Here is a 21,103-nt window from a genome sequence, read left to right as displayed (position 1 = left end):
TGAGGTCTGCAGAAGAGCATCTCTGAACACACAACACCTCCAACCTTGAGGCAGATGGGCTACAGCAGCAGAAGACCATACTTGGTTCCACTTCTGTCAACTAAGAACAGGAAACTGAGGCTACAATTCACACAGGCTCACCAAAACTGGACAATAGAAGATTGGAGAAACATTGTCTGGTCTGATGAGTCTCGATTTCTGCTGCAACATTCGGAGGGTCGGGTCAGAAGTTGGCGTCAACAACATGAAAGCATGGATCCATCCTGCCTTGTATCAACAGTTCAGGCTGGTGGTGGTGGTGGTGTAATGGTGTGGGGGAAATTTTCTTGGCACACTTTGGGCCCATTAGTACCAACTGAGCATCGTGTCAACACCACAGCCTACCTGAGTATTGTTGCTGACCATGTCCATCCCTTTATGACCACAGTGTACTCATCTTCTGATGGCTACTTCCAGCAGGATAATGCACCATGTTATAAAGCGTGAATCATCTCAGACTGGTTTCTTGAACATGACAATGAGTTCACTGTACTCAAATGGCCTCCACAGTCACCAGAGCTCAATCCAATAGAGCACCTTTGGGATGTGGTGGAATGGGAGATTAATGGATGTGCAGCCGACGAACCTCCAGCAACAACGTGATGCTATCATGTCATTAAGGACATGTCACGAAGGATTAAGGCAGTTCTGAAGGCAGAAGGGGGTCCAACCCGATACTAGTAAGGTGTACCTAATAAAGTGGCCGGTGAGTGTACATAGTAAAAATATACATAACACACACACATTTATTATGTCAAAACAAACTTTTATTTTGAATGTGATCAACTGCGATTAATCTTCGCCCAGCACTAATAATGAAACAATTTATTTAGAAAATCTACACCAAAGTGCAAAAAAACCTGTATCAAAGGTAATATTAACCCAGCCTACAATAAATAAATTAAATAAATAATACATTAAGATGAGAGAAAGAAGTCTATGACATTTAAAAAATACAATTGAATACCTTTGAAAGAGTTTAATATGTTTAATAACTATATATTTTCATTGCACTAGAACAATGATCCAGATGTGATCATGCTTTATGAATGCCTTGTCTTTAATGCAAGTCAAGTGTCAGTCATGAATTATGCAGCGTTCGCAGTCTCTGGCTGTCTCGAGCATGTGAATTTTGCATAACTCAACGCTGTTCTGCATCTTCAAGCATCTTTGAGCAGCTTGTCCTCAGAGTCAGTGTCTTTAATGCAGAGTTCAAGGAGCATCTGTAAAGCAGCCACAGATCCGTTTCTGCCAAACATTTAGCTCAGATTAGCCGTTTAAAGGGCTCCACATCAAAACAGCACCGGCCAGACATATGCTGTGTTAAGAATTCATCATAGCATTTATTATTCAGGTTTGAAATGCATAATTAACACTTTGTTGGAGCATATGACGATGGACACATCATTCAGCAGATCTGTACATGCTGCACAACTCAGCCGATGCTCATATTTTAATGTAGCATAACAATTAATCAGAGGATAATTAAACTCGTATATTGATATTTGAACTTGCAGACATGCTGACAAAAAGCATTAGTTGCGTACCAAATGAATCAGTATTGGGCACGCTACTAAAAAAAAGTAATTGGCAGTGGTGTAGAGTAACTAATGACAAATACTGAAATGACTGTAATTGAGTACTTTTTCTCAGGAATTGTAATTTACTAAGTAGTTTTATAAATGTGTACTTTTATTTACCCTTGAGTACATTTTAGTGCTGTATCAGTACTTTTACTCCTCTACTTTCCTTCAATCTGCAGTCACTACTTTATTTTTTCTTGTCTATGGGGATTAGAATAAACAGTCCTGCGATTCCTGTCCAATCAAAGGTGTAAATCACATCATAATGAACTACCTGAAGTCATGGACGATTTATAATTGCAGCAACTGTTTGGAAGCATTAAAAGTGTCCAAGAAGACGTCCAAAATCTTTACACGCATTGACCCAGAGACTGTTTAGATGCATGTCACTGATGAGAAGATAATGGATATTTACTGTATGATGACCGAAATGGCCTTAAACAGCAAGCAGGCACAAGATGTGAACATGACGTCAGATTGACGTGGTATCCTAACTCTATGGGGATGTTGCATTTCGTTTGGAAATGAAAATTGGGTTGAAGTCAAACCTCAATGTCAGGCTGACGTCAATGTCCAATGTAAAAGGCCTAAAACCAACCAAATATCAACGTCTAATGATGTTACAGCTTGACGTTGTGTGGAGGTTACCACTATGACATCTATCAGATGTTGGATTTTGGTTGCCATACCTGACGAATAAACGTCAGTAATTGACATCAATATGACGTTCGTTTAAGATGTCGGCTTGACGTTGGATTTTGGTCACTTTCTAACTAAAAATCAACCAAATATCACTTGATGTCGTTATTGGACATCAAAATAATGTTGTCCTTGGACGCTGGCTGGAATTTTGGTCACCTGACATCATAACCTAAATCGAACCTAATATTAACATCATATGACGTTGTGTGCCTGCTGGACAATAACTAGATGCACTACAGAATTTTACGTTTACACACATCCACAAATTACATGTAAGTGCGTCAGCTTTTTACAGCTTAATACTCACTACTCTTGACTACTTTTAAAATGTCTACTTTTTACTTTGAGTAATATTTACAACAGATACTTTTACTTGCACTACATTTTAGGCAAGTAATGCTACTTTTACTTAAGTAGGATTTTTCAGTACTCTTTCCACCACTGGTAATTAGTTATAGTTACTAATTGCTTCTCACAAATAGTAACTGAGTTACATAATTATAAAAGTGACTATTACCAAGGAAAGTAACTATTGCTTAACTATAAAATCTACTCGGTCAAATGACTATGAAATAAGTATAAAACATTGTGGACTAATCTACACAATTTTAATGTTGTTGTTGGACAATGTAAGAGATAACAGCAGCATGTCCTCAACTATATATCTAGATATTATTGTGTTTAATTCTGTCTGAATAATAAGTGTTTGCTGTGGAGAAAATCAAGTTTTATTTTCTTTAGCGTTGTGGCTTCGTCTCTTCCTTTGGTAGCAGAGCTCATGTTATCACCTGCGTAGCCACTCATTTTGTGGCAACATGTGATGATGTGAGGTGTTTCAATAGATTAGAGATTTACTTGTCACCGACTCAGAGAGACTCTTTTTTTTTTTCCTGGGCATAAGTTGCATGATACATAAAAATTTGTGCCTTTCACCTTGACGAGGGAAAAGTAGTGCTTACATTTCTAGTTTGCAAATGCTACCTTTCAACTTGTTGGATTTGCCATCGTTCTGACTTCTGGTCGTTGGCATGTGCCATTGACAGTGCGAGTGCTTGTGTGTGAACACCCACCCTACTCTACCTCTGATTGCTAAACGATGGAAATGTACTCTATCTAAGCAAATCATCATGTTCTCAATTACACCATGTTCACAGACACACCAATCATCATCACTGTGTCCTGCCCCAGCCCCAAACACACACACACACACACACACACTCCAGAGAAAGGGAGGTCCTATGGCTGAAAGAGAGTCTGCTCGCATGAAAACCGCTTCAGTGTTCTCAATTATTGTAACGTGCATTTCATTGTCAGTAACGGTAACGGCGTTGTAACAGGGGAAGTTGGAACTAGTTACTCATTTGATTACTCATAACTGAGTAAAGTATTACTAACGCTGTTTATTTAGCTTTGTTATTCCCATTACTGCACACTATACACTGTACTTTATGCACATACAGCTGAAGTTAAAATAATTTTTTATTTTGTGATTTTATTTTATAATCACGCCTGTGATTTATTTATTTATTTATTTTAAATATTTCCCAAATGATGTTTAACGGAGCATGGAATTTTTCACAGTATTTCCTATAATATTTTTTCTTCTGGAGAAAGTCTGATTTATTTTATTTCAGCTAGAATAAAAGCAGTTTTTAATTGTTAAATTTTTTTTAAGATCAATATTATAAATTATTGAATATATTGTGTGCATATATAAATATATAGTGTACGGTAACTATGAGCATTATCATAGGAGTAGCAGTGCGATATGGCGTGCATTAGCAGGAGGCCACAGGCCGAATGCCTTAGTGTTCCAACTGTGACGATATACAGCCCTATTCCGCTGCTACGAGTGTGATATTGCGTTTATTCAACAGTTCGACGGCATAATCATGTATATAAAAAAGAAAATCAAACACGGATTGTCTAAAACCCCTTTTGTTCGAGGAACTACTTTCTTCCACTATTCATTTACATCTACAGAAACCGTTGTTACTTCACACACGTCACTTTAGAGCTAGTATATGAGTGATTCTCTAGCGTAATGTCTAAAATGATGACAAAAGAGCTGATTTTGCATTACATTTTAAGATTATAAGGCTTGACGGCATGAAATGCCATCAGTCTACAGAGATTTCCCAGTATTTAGCTGCTCCATAGATCACCATAATTAACCCCCGAAAAAGTCAAAGCAAAGCAAGCACTAGCAGATTACTTTTTTGTTTGTGATAAGAACAACACTGAACACATGCGGGCATTTCTTCTTTCTTTCTGTTTACTGAACTAGTCTGCAGTAACTAAAACAGGAGACACATTAGAAACAAACAGATGGCCAACCAAAAGGTAACTCAGGGTTATACAAAGAGTGACCAACACAAAATACATACATTCCTGATATGTGAGTCCCATCTCAGACCCAATACACTACAGTTATATATAAATACAGCACTACAACATATAAAAGAGAGAGATCGACTTAGAATATCACTCATCAGATTTATAATGATTTGATCAGATGTAGTTTGTAGTGTTATGCTGAGTTTTTCTCCTCCAAGGGCTTATTATGCGGTCTCTGTCGCCATCCTGTAGATGGACAACGTCAACCGTCTTTGCTCTGCTCCGAAATGAGAAATATTTAAAATAGGCACTATCCTTATAAATAAACTGCATAGTTTCAATCTAAACAACTACATTCTCAACTAATAAAGCCTCAAAAGTACATTATGTTGTCCAACAGCTGCAATATTTGTCAAAATGTAATGTATCTATTGATCTGCTGTCACTCTATGTGGGCTGAGTAATACACAAGGGTGAAGAGGCTGTATGAGTGCTGTTATTGCAGAATATCGCACGGCTATCAGCCAATCAGATTCGAGAACCAGACAGAATTGTTGTATTAATGTGAATATATAATATTTTGGCTATAATATACACCTATTTATGAACATTGTAAGATTTAAAAAAATAAATATTTTTAATATGAAAGTGTATATAAATGTAAACAGTATGGTCACACGACAATAAGGTTTCATTAGTTATTGTATTTACCAAAATGTTAGTTTCGAACTGTTTTAAATTGTTTGATAATGTTAGTAAATACATTAACTCACATTAACTTATACAACCTTTGGCAAAGTGTTTCCAGTAATATAAATAAGGTGGAAAAAAGATAGATATTTAATTTAAATTCTTTGATGATTTTTTTAAAAATATTTGAAGCTTTTATTAACGTATTTTATTTTGTAAAGCTGCAGTTTTTACATCCATGCTACAATTTGATGTTATACAAACTAATGTACGCGGCACGGTGGCGCAGTGAGCAGCACAATCACCTCACAGCAAAAAGGTCGCTGGTTTGAGCCCTTGCTGAGTCAGTTGGCATTTCTGTGTGGAGTTTGCATGTTCTCCCCGTGTTGAAGGGGGTTTCCTCCAGGTGCTCCGGTTTCCCTCACAAGTCTAAAAACATGTGGTATAGGTCAATTGGGTAAGCTAAAATTGTCCATAGTGTATGTGTGTGAGTGAGTGTGTATGGATGTTTCCCAGTGATGGGTTGCGGCTGAAAGGGCATCTGATGCGTAAAAACATGTGCTGGATAAGTTGGCGGTTCATTCTGGTGTGGCGACCCCAGATTAAGCCGAAAAGAAAACGAATGAATGAATAATCGAATGTAAAATGTGTTACGTTTAAATATATAAATGTTATGTTAAATATAATGATTATTCATTCATTTTCTTTTCGGCTTAGTGCCTTTATTATTCCGGGGTCGCCACAGCGGAATGAACCCCCAATTTATCCAGCATATGTTTTTACACAGCGGATGCCCTTCCAGCTGCAACCCATCTCCGGGAAACATCCATTCACACTCATTCACACTCCGGACACTTTAGCCTACCCAATTCACCTGTACCGCATGTCTTTTGACTGTAGGGAAAACCGGAGCACCCGGAGGACACCTCCGCGAACGCAGAGAGAACATGCAAACTCCACACAGAAACACCAACTGACCCAGCCGAGGCTCGAACCAGTGACCTTCTTGCTGTGAGGCGACAGCACTACCTACTGCGCCACTGCGTCACCCCCTATAATGATTATTCTACATATAATAAATCTGTTTTCCTTTTGTACTGTTGTGTGCTGGATGTTTTAGATATGATACTGGACCAACAGGAGGTGGCTGGTCATCTTGAAGATGATGTCAGGAAGAAGGTGAAAGAGGCTCTTCTGAAGCAGCACCATCATCAGAACCAGAAGAAACTGGCCAATCGGATCCCCATCGTCCGCTCCTTCGCTGATATTGGCAAGAAGCAGTCAGAGTCCAACTGCTTGGACAAAAATGGTACTTGATTATCTTCATTCAGAATTTACAGGAGGTATTGGTGTTATTAGCTGGAGACTCGCTCTGACCAGATCATTTGAATCAGTGAGTCTTTAACTCGTGACTCCTTCTGACCAGATCATTTGAATCAGCAAGTCTTTAACTGGTGACTTGCTCTGACCAGATCATTTGAATCAGCGAAACTTTAACCAGTGACTCACTCTGACCAGATCATTTGAATCAGTGAGTCTTTAACTGGTGACTCACTCTGACCAGATCATTTGAATCAGTCAGTCTTTAACTGGTGACTCACTCTGACCAGATCATTTGAATCAGTGAGTCTTTAACTGGTGACTCACTCTAACCAGATTGTTTCAATCATTTGAATCATTGAGTCTTTAACTGGTGGCTCACTCTGACCAGTTCATTTGAATCAGTGAATCAGTAATTGGTGACTCACTCTCACCAGATCTTTTGAAACATCTACTTATCCACCATCTTACCGTTTCAGTTTTTCCTCTTTCTGTCTGTGTGTGTGTGTGTGTGTGTGTGTGTGTGTGTCTGCCAGGCGCCTCATCTCATCTCTTTAAGTCTCCCGTGCTGTGGTCAGTAGTGTGTGGTGCTGATGATATCCAGGGCTCATGCTGTTCTCCATGCTGTTGGTCCAGTGTCTCCATCTCTTCACCTGTCCCTCCTCCATTCTCCTCCTCCTCCACCCTCCATCAGTCCCAGAAAACCTCCTTCAGCCGGGACAGAGGCGCCGGCTTGGACCCAGGCAACTTTTCACTTCAGAGACTTTCCCTTCTGCTGTAGCGCTTCCTAAAACATACTGTGTGAAGGTGGATATTAAAAAACTAAAACGTATTAAAACAGTAAAGGAATGTGAATAGTTAAATGCTGTTAAATGCATGAAACTCTTGAGAAGATATCAACTCATATAGAAAGCTGATACATGCAAATTACATATATGACAACATACAAGCTCATATTTGGATTTTACATATATAAAATATTTGTGCAAATTGCAGCATTTATTTCCAAAAATTTAAAGAGTAGCCAATTGTATATATATATATATATATCCAGCGCATCCGGAAAGTATTCATAGCGCTTCACTTTTTCCAAATTTTTTGTTACAGCCTTATTCCAAAATGGATTCAATTCATTTATTTCCTCAAAATTCTACATACAATAACCCAGTGTTTCCCAACCCTGTTCCTGGAGGCACACCAACAGTACATATTTTGGATGTCTCCCTTTTCTGACCCATTAACTTCAGGTGTTGGAGTCTCTTCTGATGTCCTGATGAGTTGATTCAGGTGTGTTTGATTAGGGAGAGGTTGAAAATGTGTACTGATAGTGTGCCTTCAGGAACAGGGTTGGGAAACACTGCAATAACCCATAATGACAATGTGAAAAAAAGAGTTTTTATAGTTGATGCAAAGTGGTACATTCTGTTTCCACTAATCAATCTTAAGATGTTTCAGCAGCTTCATTGTAGTTCAGCTCTGGTCAATTCAGTTGATTGGACATGATCTGAAAAGGCATACACCTGTCTATATAAAGTCCCAGGGTTGACAGTGCATGTCAAAGCACAAACCAAGCATGAAGACAAAGGAATTGTCTGTAGACCTCTGAGACAGGATTGTCTCGAGGCACAAGGCTGGGGAAGGTTACTGAAAAATTTCTGCTGCTCTGAAAGTTCCAATGAGCACAGTGGCCTCCATCATCTGTAAGTGAAAGAGGTTTGAACCACCAGGACTCTTCCTAGAGCTGGCCGGCCATCTAAGCTGAGTGATCGGCGGAGAAGGGCCTCAGTCAGGGAGGTGATCAATAACCCGATGGTCACGCTGTCTGAGCTCCAGCATTCTTCTGTGAAGAGAGGAGAACCTTACAGAAGGACAACCATCTGTGCAGCAATCCACCAATCAGGCCTGTATGGTAGAGTGGCCAGACAGAAGCCACTCTCCACCTGGAATTTGCCAAAAGGCATCTGAAGGACTCTCAGACCATAAGAAACTAAATTCTCTGCTCTGATGAGACTAAAATTGAACTCTTTGGAGTGAATGCCAGGCGTTACGTTTGGAGAAAACCAGGCACCGCTCATCACCAGGCTAATACTATCCCTACAGTGAAGCATGGTGGAGGCAGCATCATGCTGTGGGGATGTTTTTCAGCAGCAGGAACTGGAAGACTAGTCAGGATAGAGGGAAAGATGAATGCAGCAATGTACAGAGATAGCCTGAATGAAAACCTGCTTCAGAGTGCTCTTGACCTCAGACTGGGGAGACGGTTCATCTTCCAGCAGGACAATGACCCAAAGCACACCGCCAAAATATCAGTGAATTGGCTTCACAACAACTCGCTGAATGTCCTTGAGTGGTCCAACCAGAGCCCAGAACTAAATCCTATTGAACATCTCAGGCGAGATCTGAAGATGGCTGTACACCGTCAAAAACTCTCAAAGACAGGTGTTTCAGTTTAAAATCTTTTTTCACAGTGTCATTATGGGGTATTGTGTGTAGAATTTTGAGGAAATAAATGAATTTGATCCATTTTAGAATAAGGCTGTTAAAAGTTGAAAAAAGTGTTATGGATACTTTCCGGATGCACTGTGTATATGTATGTATGTATATATATATATATATATATATATATATATATATATATATATATATATATATATATATATATATATATATATATATATATGTGCATGGATTCAACAATGAATCCAAAGTTAAATCCAAAAATAGTGAATCCACATTTAACCCAAACTCCACACAGAAATGCCAACTGGCCCAGCCAGGACTTGAACTAGCGACCTTGCTTGAGTGCTAACCACTGAGCCACCATGTTGCCCTTTCTTCTGTAGTTTTACAGCACAATTATAATTGTTAATTTACAGTGCGCTTGTACATTTCACAGTATTACTACCCACCATAGTTGCCAGTAATACTGTAAATTTTAATCATTTTTTTTCAGTGTGATTAACTTATTGAACTAAGTTAAACCAACATATACACATTTTCTGTCATGATTTTACGTCGTACACAAATTGGGTTGTTGTTTTTTAACCAACTGCTGGCTAAATATAGGACAGAACACATTAGGGGTTAAATTAACCCATGTAGTTGGGTTATTAATCCTTTTATTTTAATTAATTAGTTATTTTACTTATTTTACTTAAATAACAGGTTAATTTAGTGATATTTTCAAATGTAATTTTAAGTTTTACTTCTTTTAAAACCATTAACCACATGATAAACAAACAGGTCAATATTGTATTAGCTTTATTTTTGTTCTAATTAAGGGCACCTATGAGGCAAAATCATCTTTTGTGAGATGTTTGGACAGAACTGAGTGCAGGTATAGTGTGTCCACGTTGCTATAGGAGTGATACAAACACAACATGTCTCTTTTTTTAAATTTCCTGACGTTAAAATAGGATACAAATTGCAGTGATTTTGAGGCCCACCGCAACGTGACGTAGAAGGGCTGTTTTCCTCAGCCACTGAATTGATTGACTGGCACAAGTCTCCATAATAACATGTATACATAAAACTGGGATTAAAAGATCTGTTCCAACTCTCTGTGATCAGCTGCACCTCAAGAATTAGTTTTATAAGTTTAAAACGCTTTAAAAAGCAGAGCATGTTTGTAATAAAGACAGAAAAATCACTATGTAATTCTTAACCAATTCAATTCACCTTTATTTGTATAGCGCTTATACAATGTAGATTGTGTCAAAGCAGCTTCACATAAAAGGTCACAGTAAATAGGAACAGTGTAGTTCAGTTTGTAGTGTTTAAGTTCAGTTCAGTTGAGCTCAGTTCAGTGTGGTTTAATAATCACTACTGAGAGTCCAAATACTGAAGAGCAAATCCAACGATGCGCAGCTCTACAGATCCCAAACCATGCAAGCCAGTGGCGACAGCGGAGAGGAAAAAACTTCACTAATGGCGGAAGTGAAGAAAAAAAAACCTTGAGAGAAACCAGGCTCAGTTGGGCACGACCATTTTAATTTCTCCACTGTCCAAACGTCTTGTGCAGAGCTGCAGTCTCAGTGGCGGAGGCTGGAAGCTGGCCTCAGCGAAGACTCGTCTGTCTCTGGAGCGTCACAGGAATCAGTCTCATGTTCTCCACTCTTCCATGACCATCACAGTAGCTGCTCAGGATTCGGCCTGCTCCAGGATATGGAAACCTTGGGATCATCTCGTCGTTGGTCTTGGATCGAATCAGTGACTCTGCATAGTCTGAGGGCCTCGGGAAGAGTATCCCCAGGTGGAAATGGAGAATAAAGAAAATAATTAGCGTAGCTGATGTTCACAGTGTATATCAACAAGATGCATAACCTGTGTGGAAGCCCCCTAAGTGGTGCACTAAGTGTATGCTTTACTGAACAGATAGGTCTTTAATCTAGTTTTGAATTGGGAGAGTGTGTCTGAGCCTTGGACGTTATCAGGAAGGCTATTCCAGAGTTTAGGAGCTATAAATGAGAAGGCTCGACCTCCTTTACTCGACTTTGCTATTCTAGGTACTACCAGAAGCCCTAAGTTTTGAGACCTTAAAGAGCGAGTTGGATTGTAGCGAGGACAGAAGATTGGTTAGATAACAGGAGCTAGATTATTTAAGGCTTTATATGTAAGAAGCAATATTTTAAATTCAATACGAAACTTAAGGCAGCCAGTGTAAGGAGGATAAAATGGGGTGATGTGATCAAATTTTCTAGACCTGGTAAGAACTCTGGCAGCTGCATTTTGTACTAATTGAAGTTTGTTAATAGAGGATGCTGGGCAGCCAGCAAACAGTGCATTACAGTAGTCCAGCCTAGAAGTCATAAAAGCATGGACTAGCTTTTCTGCAGCTCTAGCGTTTTTTGAATTGAATTGAATTGAAATTCTTAACCACTATAATCACAATGGGCGCATGGTGTCAGTAAATGCGCATAAGTGTGTGTGTGTACTGCAAATGGTATTAGTGTGTTACTCATCATTTCAGTAAGGCTTGAATAGATTCCACCACAAATACGTTAAAATAACTTAGTATTTTTGACTAATAAGCTGCATTTCAGCTTCGTCTATATCTGTCATTGACTGCTGTTCATCTGACGTAATGCATGAGAAGCAGATACACACTTTGGAACGGTGGGCGGGGAGAACCAACTAATTTGCATTTAAAGCCACAGGCTACAAAAACAGCTACACTGCCCCCAGAAACCAAAATGGGCATGTTCTACATTGTATAATAAATAATCTGATGGGTATTTTGAGCCGAACCTTTAGAGGCACCTTCTGGAGACAACATAGATGTATCTGACATCTCGTAAAAAGGGGTAAAACAGCTGCCCTTTAAGATTTTTCATCACATTACACTTTGTAAATACACTTTACCTCAACTAAAAATTCAAGAGCGCATACAAAACTAAAATACAAGCTATGAACTGCATTCAAACATTTCTTTCATATTTGTGGGTTGCCTCTTAGTATTAAACAGTTTGTACCAGTAGATAAGGTGTGTTATTTCGCAGATAAATGGCATATTGTACTGCGAGGAAGGTGAAGGCTATTCTGAATATTCATCACCTTTATACAGGGCTTATGTTTAGGAAGTTTGCCAGCTTCCCACACGCTAACGCTAACACATAAAGTGTACCAGACCCCTTCGTTCAGCGCTCAGATCGTCATTAGTACACTAATTCATGCAGCGCTGAGCCAAAGCTGCATTAAAACAGGAGCGAGCATGACTAATAAACACAAATCTGTTCATCTGATGCTCTCTTAACCGCAGGCTCTGGTGGGCTTTATGTGCTGAACGCTGTAGAGACTTTAGTGCTGTAGTGCTTTTAGTGCAGCTCAACTGATTCTTTCAGCAGATGAAGTGATGCTTGCTGATTTATTGACTCGTTTATAGACAATTCTTAAGGTTGTGAACAAGTGGAGGATGAGTAGAGGATGGCAGAATTAAAATTTTGGGGTGAACTGTACCTTTAAATGTGATTGTTAAAACCACGCAGCAACATCCCGCTCTTCCTCGTGAAGCCAAAATGGAAGTAACTGAAACTGCAATTCATCGACTGGCCTTTGGGGGCTGGCTCCAGGAACTCTAGATGTTCTCTGACTGCAATGCTAAATTGGCCAATTTTACAACTAATAAACAAGTTTGCAGCCTGCTACAAAAGATGATTTTGGTGCATATTGCTAATATTAGCCTTCATGACAACTGTGAGGGGGTGATTTTTTTTATAACTCATTTGTTTCGTTTATATTAAGTTATATTAAGTCTGCATAATTAAGGGCGTGGCCACTTGAGTGACAGCAAGGTCTCACTGCTCGCTGTCATGTCACCTCAGCTGATTCCGGCTGATTAGCCGCTGAGCTCGGCATATTAATCGCATTTTTGTTTTGTTTTGTGTGGCTTTACACAGTCAGTTGCCTTTTGGACTTATTTCTTACAATTATCAGATGATATGGCATGCTGTGTGCACTTAATTGTGTTCACAAACCATTCAAATAGCCTCCATTTCCAAGGTGAGTGAAATTATATACTTATATATATACCATCTCTGTAAATGCATTTGTTTTATTTAAGATCATTTATCATTTATATTTTTCTTTAGAGCTGTAATATACTCCAGAATCTGACAGATTAATCAGCTGTAGGCTCTAGAACAGTCATCTGAAACATTGTCATACAGTGCTATGCCTAGATTTTATAAATAGTCGTGCATTACTAACACAGACTATATTTAAAGTGTTTGGAAGTAATTCGCACATTTCTCCTGTAGAAAAATGTCATAAGAACAATGTTTAGTGGCTCAATGTGTTACAGCAGTGTTTCTAAAAGACTAAATACTTTATTGATATAGTGTACAACCAAGCACATGTGGTCAGAACACAAACGAGTCGCAGGTAATGAAGTATTAAGCGTTTCTCCCAAAGAAAATCCTGTCTAAGCAAAATACTAGCAGTAATCTGTAGCTCCGCTCACGCTCTGCCTCTTTGCCCTTGTTTGGTATTCCCAAGTCGGTGCGATGACGCGCGAACAAAATGTCGACGGTTGGCCACGCCCACTTGTAGCTTCATTTGCAATCTTCAGAAATCTATGGGTGATGTCACGGATACTACGTCCATATCTTTTACAGTCTATGGTTAAATCTAGGACTGTATGGTATTAAAAAGACAAGAATGATTCCTCCTGTGAATTTTGTTTATGTGATTTAAATGTTTAACAGAGCAAGCATTTTTTCACAGTATTACAGTAGTACTGTAGTTCCTGGTCAACTATAATCCAGCTCAACATTGCAGATTTATTGTGCAGCCCTAGTTCAAACCATAGACTATTCAAAAATATGGATGTAGTATCTGTGATGTAACCCATAGGTTTTCGAAGAGCGCAAATGAAGCTACAAGTAGACGTGGCCAACCGTTGCTATTTTGTTTGCACGTCATCGCTCCAACCAGGGGTAACCCAAAATGGGTAAAGAGACAGAGCATGAGCGGAGCTACAGATTACTGCTAGCATTTTGCTTTGACAGATTTTTCTTTGGGAGAAACGCTTAATACTTCATTACCTGCGACTCTTTTGTGTTCTGACCACATGTGCTTGGTTGTGTACTATATTAATAAAGTGTTTAGACTTTTAAAAAGAGTTGTAGTACATTAAGCCACTAAACATTGTTCTTATGACGTTTTTCTACAGGAGAAATGTGAATTACTTCCAAACACTTCAAATATAGTCTGTGTTAGTAAATGCAAGACTATTGATGAAATCCAGGCATAACACTGTATGACAACGTTTCAGATGACTGTTCTAGAGCCTACAGCTAATCAATCTGTCAGATTCTGGAGTACATTACAGGTCTACAAAAAATATAAATGATTATTTTCCTTAAAACAAATACATTATAGATATAGTATATAAGAATTTTACTCACCTGGGAAATGGAGGCTGCTTAATTGGTTTGTGAACACAATTAGGTGCACACAGCATGCCATATCATCTGATAATTGTAAGAAATAATTCCAAAAGGCAACTGACTGTGTAAAGCCACACAAAACAATACAAAAATACGATGTATATGCCGAGTTCAGCGGCTAATCAGCCGGAATCAGCTGAGGTGAGGTGACGGCAATCAGCAAAACCTAGCTGTCACTCAAGTGGCCACGCCCTTAATTAATGCAGACTTAATATAAGTCAATATCAACTAAACGGATGACTCATAAAAAAAATCACCCCCTCACAGTTGTCATGAAGGGTAATATTAGCTATATAGACCAAATCGTTCTTTGTACAAGGGTTTGTAATAGAAATGGGCTCTATTTTGGAACAGACCTAGTGGAATTTCCATGAATTGCAGTTTCAGTTACTTCCGTATTAGCTTCAAGAAGGACAGCTGGAGGTTGCCGCTGGTTCAAACCCACAGATATGTGATCTTTGTTAGAATCATTTCTCTCCCGCAAATCCATAAACCTCAATCATTCAGTCTGCTACGTCTGAAATATGAAAACACATGCAATGCTTATGCTGCGTTTCAATCATGGGCTGAGCATTGTATTGATTGATTGTGTCTGTGTCTGTTTGCAGGTCAGACCATTTCACCTCAGACTCAGCCAATGAACATTGAGGTCAAGAATGACGTGAGCCGTGAAAACAGTACTGTGGATTTCAGCAAGGTAAAATGCAGTATTAAACTACACTTAAAGGAGACCTTTTATGCAAAAATGACTTTTATAAGGGTTTTAAGCACAGTTGTGTGCCAGCAGCGTGTGAATATAACCAGCATCTAATGGTACAAATGTATTAATTTTATTTTTTATAATCACACTTGAATAAAACAGTCTGGAGAAACACTTCGATTGACATTCTCCCTTTGTACGTGTCATCAGAGGGGGGAAAGCCCCGCCCATTAGTGACCATCCCTCCTTCATTAGCATTGGATCTTAGTCTTGTTTTTTGAATCTCCTGCTATGCTGACACAGGCATTTGTAGCTCCGCCCTCTTTTGAAAAGAGCACAATTTAAATTTAAAGTGACAGTCACCAAAATGGCACAATTAGGATTAAAGCCTAAAAAGGGTCAGTTTCAAACATTATTTGTGGCGTATTTTGAGCTGAACGCTTTAGGGACATCAGAGACTTATTATTATTTAAAAGGGGCATAACAGGTCCCCTTTAACAAAATGTATGCTGTACTTTTATTCAGAAAGGTTGCATTAAGTTAATTAAAACTGACAGTAAATGCATCGTAATGTTATAAAATAAATGGTGATCTTTTGAACCAGTTATAATAATTCAGTAACATTTTACAATAAAGTTGCATTAGTTATTGTTAGTAAATGTATTTACTAACATGGACAAACATTGAAATAATACATTTATTACAGTATTTATTCATGTTAGTTAATGAAGATACAGTTCATTGTAAGTTCATGTTTACTCACGGTGCGTTAAATACTATTAGCAAGGATGAATTTGCATTGAACTATGAATAATTAATGCTGTACAAATTTTCATTATGAGTTCATGTTAGTAAATACATTACTAATATATCTAATATAACTGATATTAGCTAATGCAACCTTATTGTAAAATATGAGCAATAACTTAAAATTTGAGCAATAACTTAAAAACAATAATAAAAATGGATCTCAGTTTTCACAAAAATATATTAACTAATTTCAATATTAATAATAATCAGAAATGTTTCTTGAGCTTTAAATCAAATGAAATTAATTATGCTGAAAAATCAGCTTTGAAAAGCAGGTAATAAAGTATGTTTTACAACATGATGCAATAGAAATCAGGTATTTATATAGTAAGAATATTTCACAATATTACCGATTTTACCATATTTTATGAGCAGAAGAGAATTTTTAAAAGCAATAAATTATTTACTATAAAGATAAATGAGCAAAATCACACGGGTAGCTGTATGATATGGCTGTATATCGGCACTGGTGGGTGGCTTGCGTAGGCCGCAGGCCGAGTGCCTTAGTGTCTCACCATTGACAATATACAGCCAAATAGTATGGATACGAGTGTGGTACTGTTTATACAACAGTTAGATGGCATAATCATATATATAAAAAATAAAATCAAACACAGAGTCTAGAAATGCTTTTGTATGAGGAACTACTTTCTTCCGCCGTTCATTCACATCTGCAGCTGATGTCAGAACAGCAGAAACCATTGCTACTTCACAAGCGTCAATTTAGAGCTAGTGCTTGAATGATTCTCTAGCGTAATGTCTAAAATGACGACAAAACAGCTGATTTTGCTTACATTTTAAGATTATAAGGCTGAACGGCATGAAATGCCATCAATCTACAGAGATTTCTCTGCAGCAAGCGGGAGATCAGAATAGTTAACCTCGAAAAAGCCAAAGCAATGCAAAAACACTAGCAGATTACCATAATATAAATACAGCACTACAACATACAAAAGAGAGAGATCGACTTAGAATGTCACTTACCTGTTAATAATGACTTGATCAGCTGTTGTTGAAATTACCCTTAGTTTTTCTCCTCTAAGGGCTTATTATGTGGTTTCTGTCGCCATCTTGTGGCATAGCATCAACCGTCTTGGCTCTGCTCAGTATGACAGGCTGATGGATGCCAACGTGCTGAATTTCCGAAATGATAAATATTTAAAATAGGCACTATCCTTATAAAAAAACTGCATATTTTCAACCTAAACAACTACATTCTCGCCTGAAAAGCCTCAAAAGTAAATTATGTTGTCCAACAGCTGCAATATTTGTCAAACTGTAGTGAGTTTATTGATCTGCTGTCACTCTATGTGGGCGGAGTAATACAGAAGGGTGAAGAGGCTGTACGAGTGCTAATGTTGCACAGTTATCAGCCAATCAGATTTGAGAACCAGACAGAACTGTTGTATAAATGTGTGTGTGTATATATATATATATATATATATATATATATATATATATAATATATATATATATATATATATATATATATATATATAGATTTTAAAACGAAGATATTTGTTTTATTGTAACTCTTTTATTTGTAACTTTGTGTGGTCAAATTTCTCAATGTGATGTTAATTAAATATATTATTCTTTATATATTGTTTTTCTACCTTATATTGCAATTTGTTAAATAAACAAATGCACATTATCAAATATTTTATTCACTTTTTTCTTTAATCAAACCCACACATTTACTGTGCTCTACAATATAATCACGCACATGTGTTAACATTGTTCACCACATGTGCTAAAGTTTCTATTAAACTAATGAACATTCAGTGCAAGTCTTCAGTACAGTACAGCACATAGAGCTCTGCTGATTTTCTCTGAATCGTCCTGTTCTGCTGCCATTCTGTTCTGGGAAAGGGATTATGCTTTAAACACATTGTGGCTGAAAACCTCTTTACCTGATATTAGACTGTTCTGTTTCCTGTTTAAGTAGGTATTATGCTTGTGATCCCCTGCACAGATGAGATGCGGCGCTGTCAGGGTGCGCATATGTCATGATGAAATGCTGCAATAAAAGAGAGTATCATATTATGAAATCTTACACAACACATGGCCTTTTGCATTACGCAAATGTACATAATCTCCCATACATACATTTGACCTTCAGCCCTAAACCTATATGTGTCTGAAAACACTTTTCCATGCTAACTGGAAATCCGGAACCCATGAGATTTATAGATTTGTATTTTACACCATAATATATTTCATATACAGATCTGAAAATTAAATCTCAGAATCCTAGATATGGATGGGTTACATAAATATGGCTTTTTCCTATAGATTTTGTTTGTGTATGTATATATATATATATATATATATATATATATATATATATATTGTTTTATTTAATTTTTACTCATTTAGTTCTGGGTTTTTGGTCTCTTTTTTATTAGTTTTAAGTTTTTTGTTAAAGTATTCTTTCACTTCAATTCAAGTTTATTTGTAAAGCGCTTTTATCAATAATCATTGTTTCAAAGCATCTTTACAACAAAAGGTGCACATTACTGCATTACAATCAAATTCAGAAAAAGTTAAGGTTATTAGTTACCATAACTTATATTAGTCACTATTGATTTTAACTAATTAACTAGTAACTAATAGCTTCTAACAATTAAAGTTATTATATATAAACATACACTCACCGGCCACTTTATTAGGTACACCTTACTAGTACCTGGTTGGACCCCCTTTTGCCTTCAGAACTGCCTTAATTTTTCATTTCATAGATTCAACAAGGTACTGGAAATATTCCTCAGAGATTTTGCTCCATATTGACATGATGGCATCACGCAGTTGCTGCAGATTTGTCAGCTGCACATCCATGATGCGAATCTCCCTTTCCACCACATCCCAAAGGTGCTCTATTGGATTGAGATATGGTGGTTGTGGAGGCCATTTGAGTATAGTGAAGTCATTGTCATGTTCAAGAAACCAGTCTAAGATGATTCACGCTTTATGACATGGTGCATTATTCTGCTGGGAGTAGCCATCAGAAGATGGGTACACTTTGGTCATAAAGGGATGGACATGGTCAGCAACAATATTCAGGTAGGCTGTGGCGTTGACACAATGCTCAATTGGTACTAATGGGCCCAAAGTGTGCCAAGAAGATATTCCCCAAACCATTACACCACCACCTGCCTGAACCATTGATACAAGGCAGGATGGATCCATGCTTTCATGTTGTTGATACCAGATTCTGACCCTACCATCCGAATGTCGCAGCAGAAATGGAGACTCATCAGACCAGGCAACATTTTTACAATCTTCTATTGTCCATTTTTTGGTGAGCCTGTGTGAATTGTAGCCTCAGTTTCCTGTTCTTAGCTGACAGGAGTGGTACCCGGTGTGGTCTTCTGCTGCTGTAGCCAGTGTGCCTCAAGATTGGACGTGTTGTGTGTTCAGAGATGCTATAACAGTGGTTATTTGAGTTACTGTTGCCCTTCTATCAGCTGGAACAAGTCTGGCCATTCTCTTCTGACCTCTGGCACCAACAATGCATTTGCGCCCACAGAACTGCCACTCACCGGATAATTTCTCTTTTTCAGACCATTCTCTGTAAACCCTAGAGATGGTTGTGCATTAAAATCCCAGTAGATCAGCAGTGTCTGAAATACTTAGACTAGCCCGTCTGGCACCAACAACCATGCTACGTTCAAAGTCACTTAAATCCCCTTTCTTTCCCATTCTGATAGTCAGTTTGAACTGCAGCAGACCGTCTTGACCATGTCTACATGCCTAAATGCATTGAGTTGCTGCCATGCTGATTACAAATTTGCGTTAACGAGCAGTTGGACAGGTGTACCTAATAAAGTGGCCAGTGAGTGTAGTTAACCTGCAATTATACAGCATATAGGTGATGTCCATGTGTACATCATGCTTAATGAAGTGTATTTCATTTATTGGGACTCCTGTATTGTCATGTTTGTGCAGATAGACCTGCACTTCATGAAGAAGATTCCTCCAGGAGCAGAGGCCTCTAATGTCCTGGTGGGAGAGCTGGAGTTTCTGGACCGGCCTGTGGTGGCATTTGTCCGTCTCTCTCCTGCTGTGCTGCTCAATGGACTGGCAGAGGTGCCCATTACCACCAGGTGAACACACACCTAGAGGACTGAGTCTAAGGTCTAGTCCACATGAACATGGGTATTTTTAAAACCATACTTTTTTCTGTTTGTCCACACAAAAATGGAGTATAGGGTGACTCAAACCAAAACTTTCTAAAAAATGTAGACCAAGGTGAAGATTTTCAAAAAACTCTCATGTGGTCATGTGGACTCTATAACAGGTTTTCTCCATTCTGATTGGCCAACATGACTGGGTTCACACCACATGAGGAAGATGCGAATAAGGCAAATTTCTAAAGTTCATGGCAAATGCATTGTTCGAGCATGGGACAGTAATGCACCTCTGTTCTCACATTTGCATTGACTTGTACGCAATTTACTCACAAAAATACTTAATTCTTAATAAATACTTTCAGTACTGCCATTTGCACAGATGTAAGAAGGGTTTACCTGCGTCATATCTACCTGCCATTTATTTACTTTCCCTCTCTTTGAAAGGTTGGTTAGATTCACCCGTCCCCACCAATGTCAACAGCAAACCTACACCCCTAATTTAGGACATGGTGTGAAACTGCAGATAAATGCAGCAGGTACATTAGTGTTATGTGTGTGTTTCAGGTTTCTTTTCATCCTGCTCGGCCCTCTGGGAAAAGGAGCTCAGTATCACGAGATAGGCAGATCCATCGCAACCTTGATGACGGATGAGGTATCTGATTTCAACAAGATATTGTATTATGTTGTCTTTATCTATTCATTCTTGAGAGATTTTATAATAATTACACATTTATTTTTATTTAGTTTTTTTACAGTTGTTTTGCCACAAATTTCAGAACCCTGGAGTCCATTTGTAAAAACTCTACACACAAAATTCACAACCATGGCCAAGATTGCACATTT

General features: G+C 38.1%; 1 protein-coding gene across 2 annotated transcripts in view; it reads left to right on the top strand.

The window, feature by feature from the left end:
- Window positions 1–21,103, top strand: part of slc4a10b (solute carrier family 4 member 10b) — a 164,788-nt gene that overhangs the window by 78,451 nt on the left and 65,234 nt on the right. For both annotated transcript variants that reach the window (XM_056465939.1, XM_056465938.1), the window contains exons 7-10: window positions 6,472–6,660; window positions 15,226–15,314; window positions 20,076–20,233; window positions 20,825–20,912. In XM_056465939.1, the coding sequence (XP_056321914.1) occupies window positions 6,472–6,660; window positions 15,226–15,314; window positions 20,076–20,233; window positions 20,825–20,912 (524 nt within the window). The remainder of the gene's footprint in view (window positions 1–6,471; window positions 6,661–15,225; window positions 15,315–20,075; window positions 20,234–20,824; window positions 20,913–21,103) is intronic.

Source organism: Danio aesculapii, chromosome 9 (genome assembly GCF_903798145.1).
Source record: "Danio aesculapii chromosome 9, fDanAes4.1, whole genome shotgun sequence".
Taxonomy (NCBI): Eukaryota; Metazoa; Chordata; class Actinopteri; order Cypriniformes; family Danionidae; genus Danio; species Danio aesculapii.
Note: the sequence above shows the minus strand (reverse complement) of the source record. Positions and strands in the feature narration are given on the sequence as shown.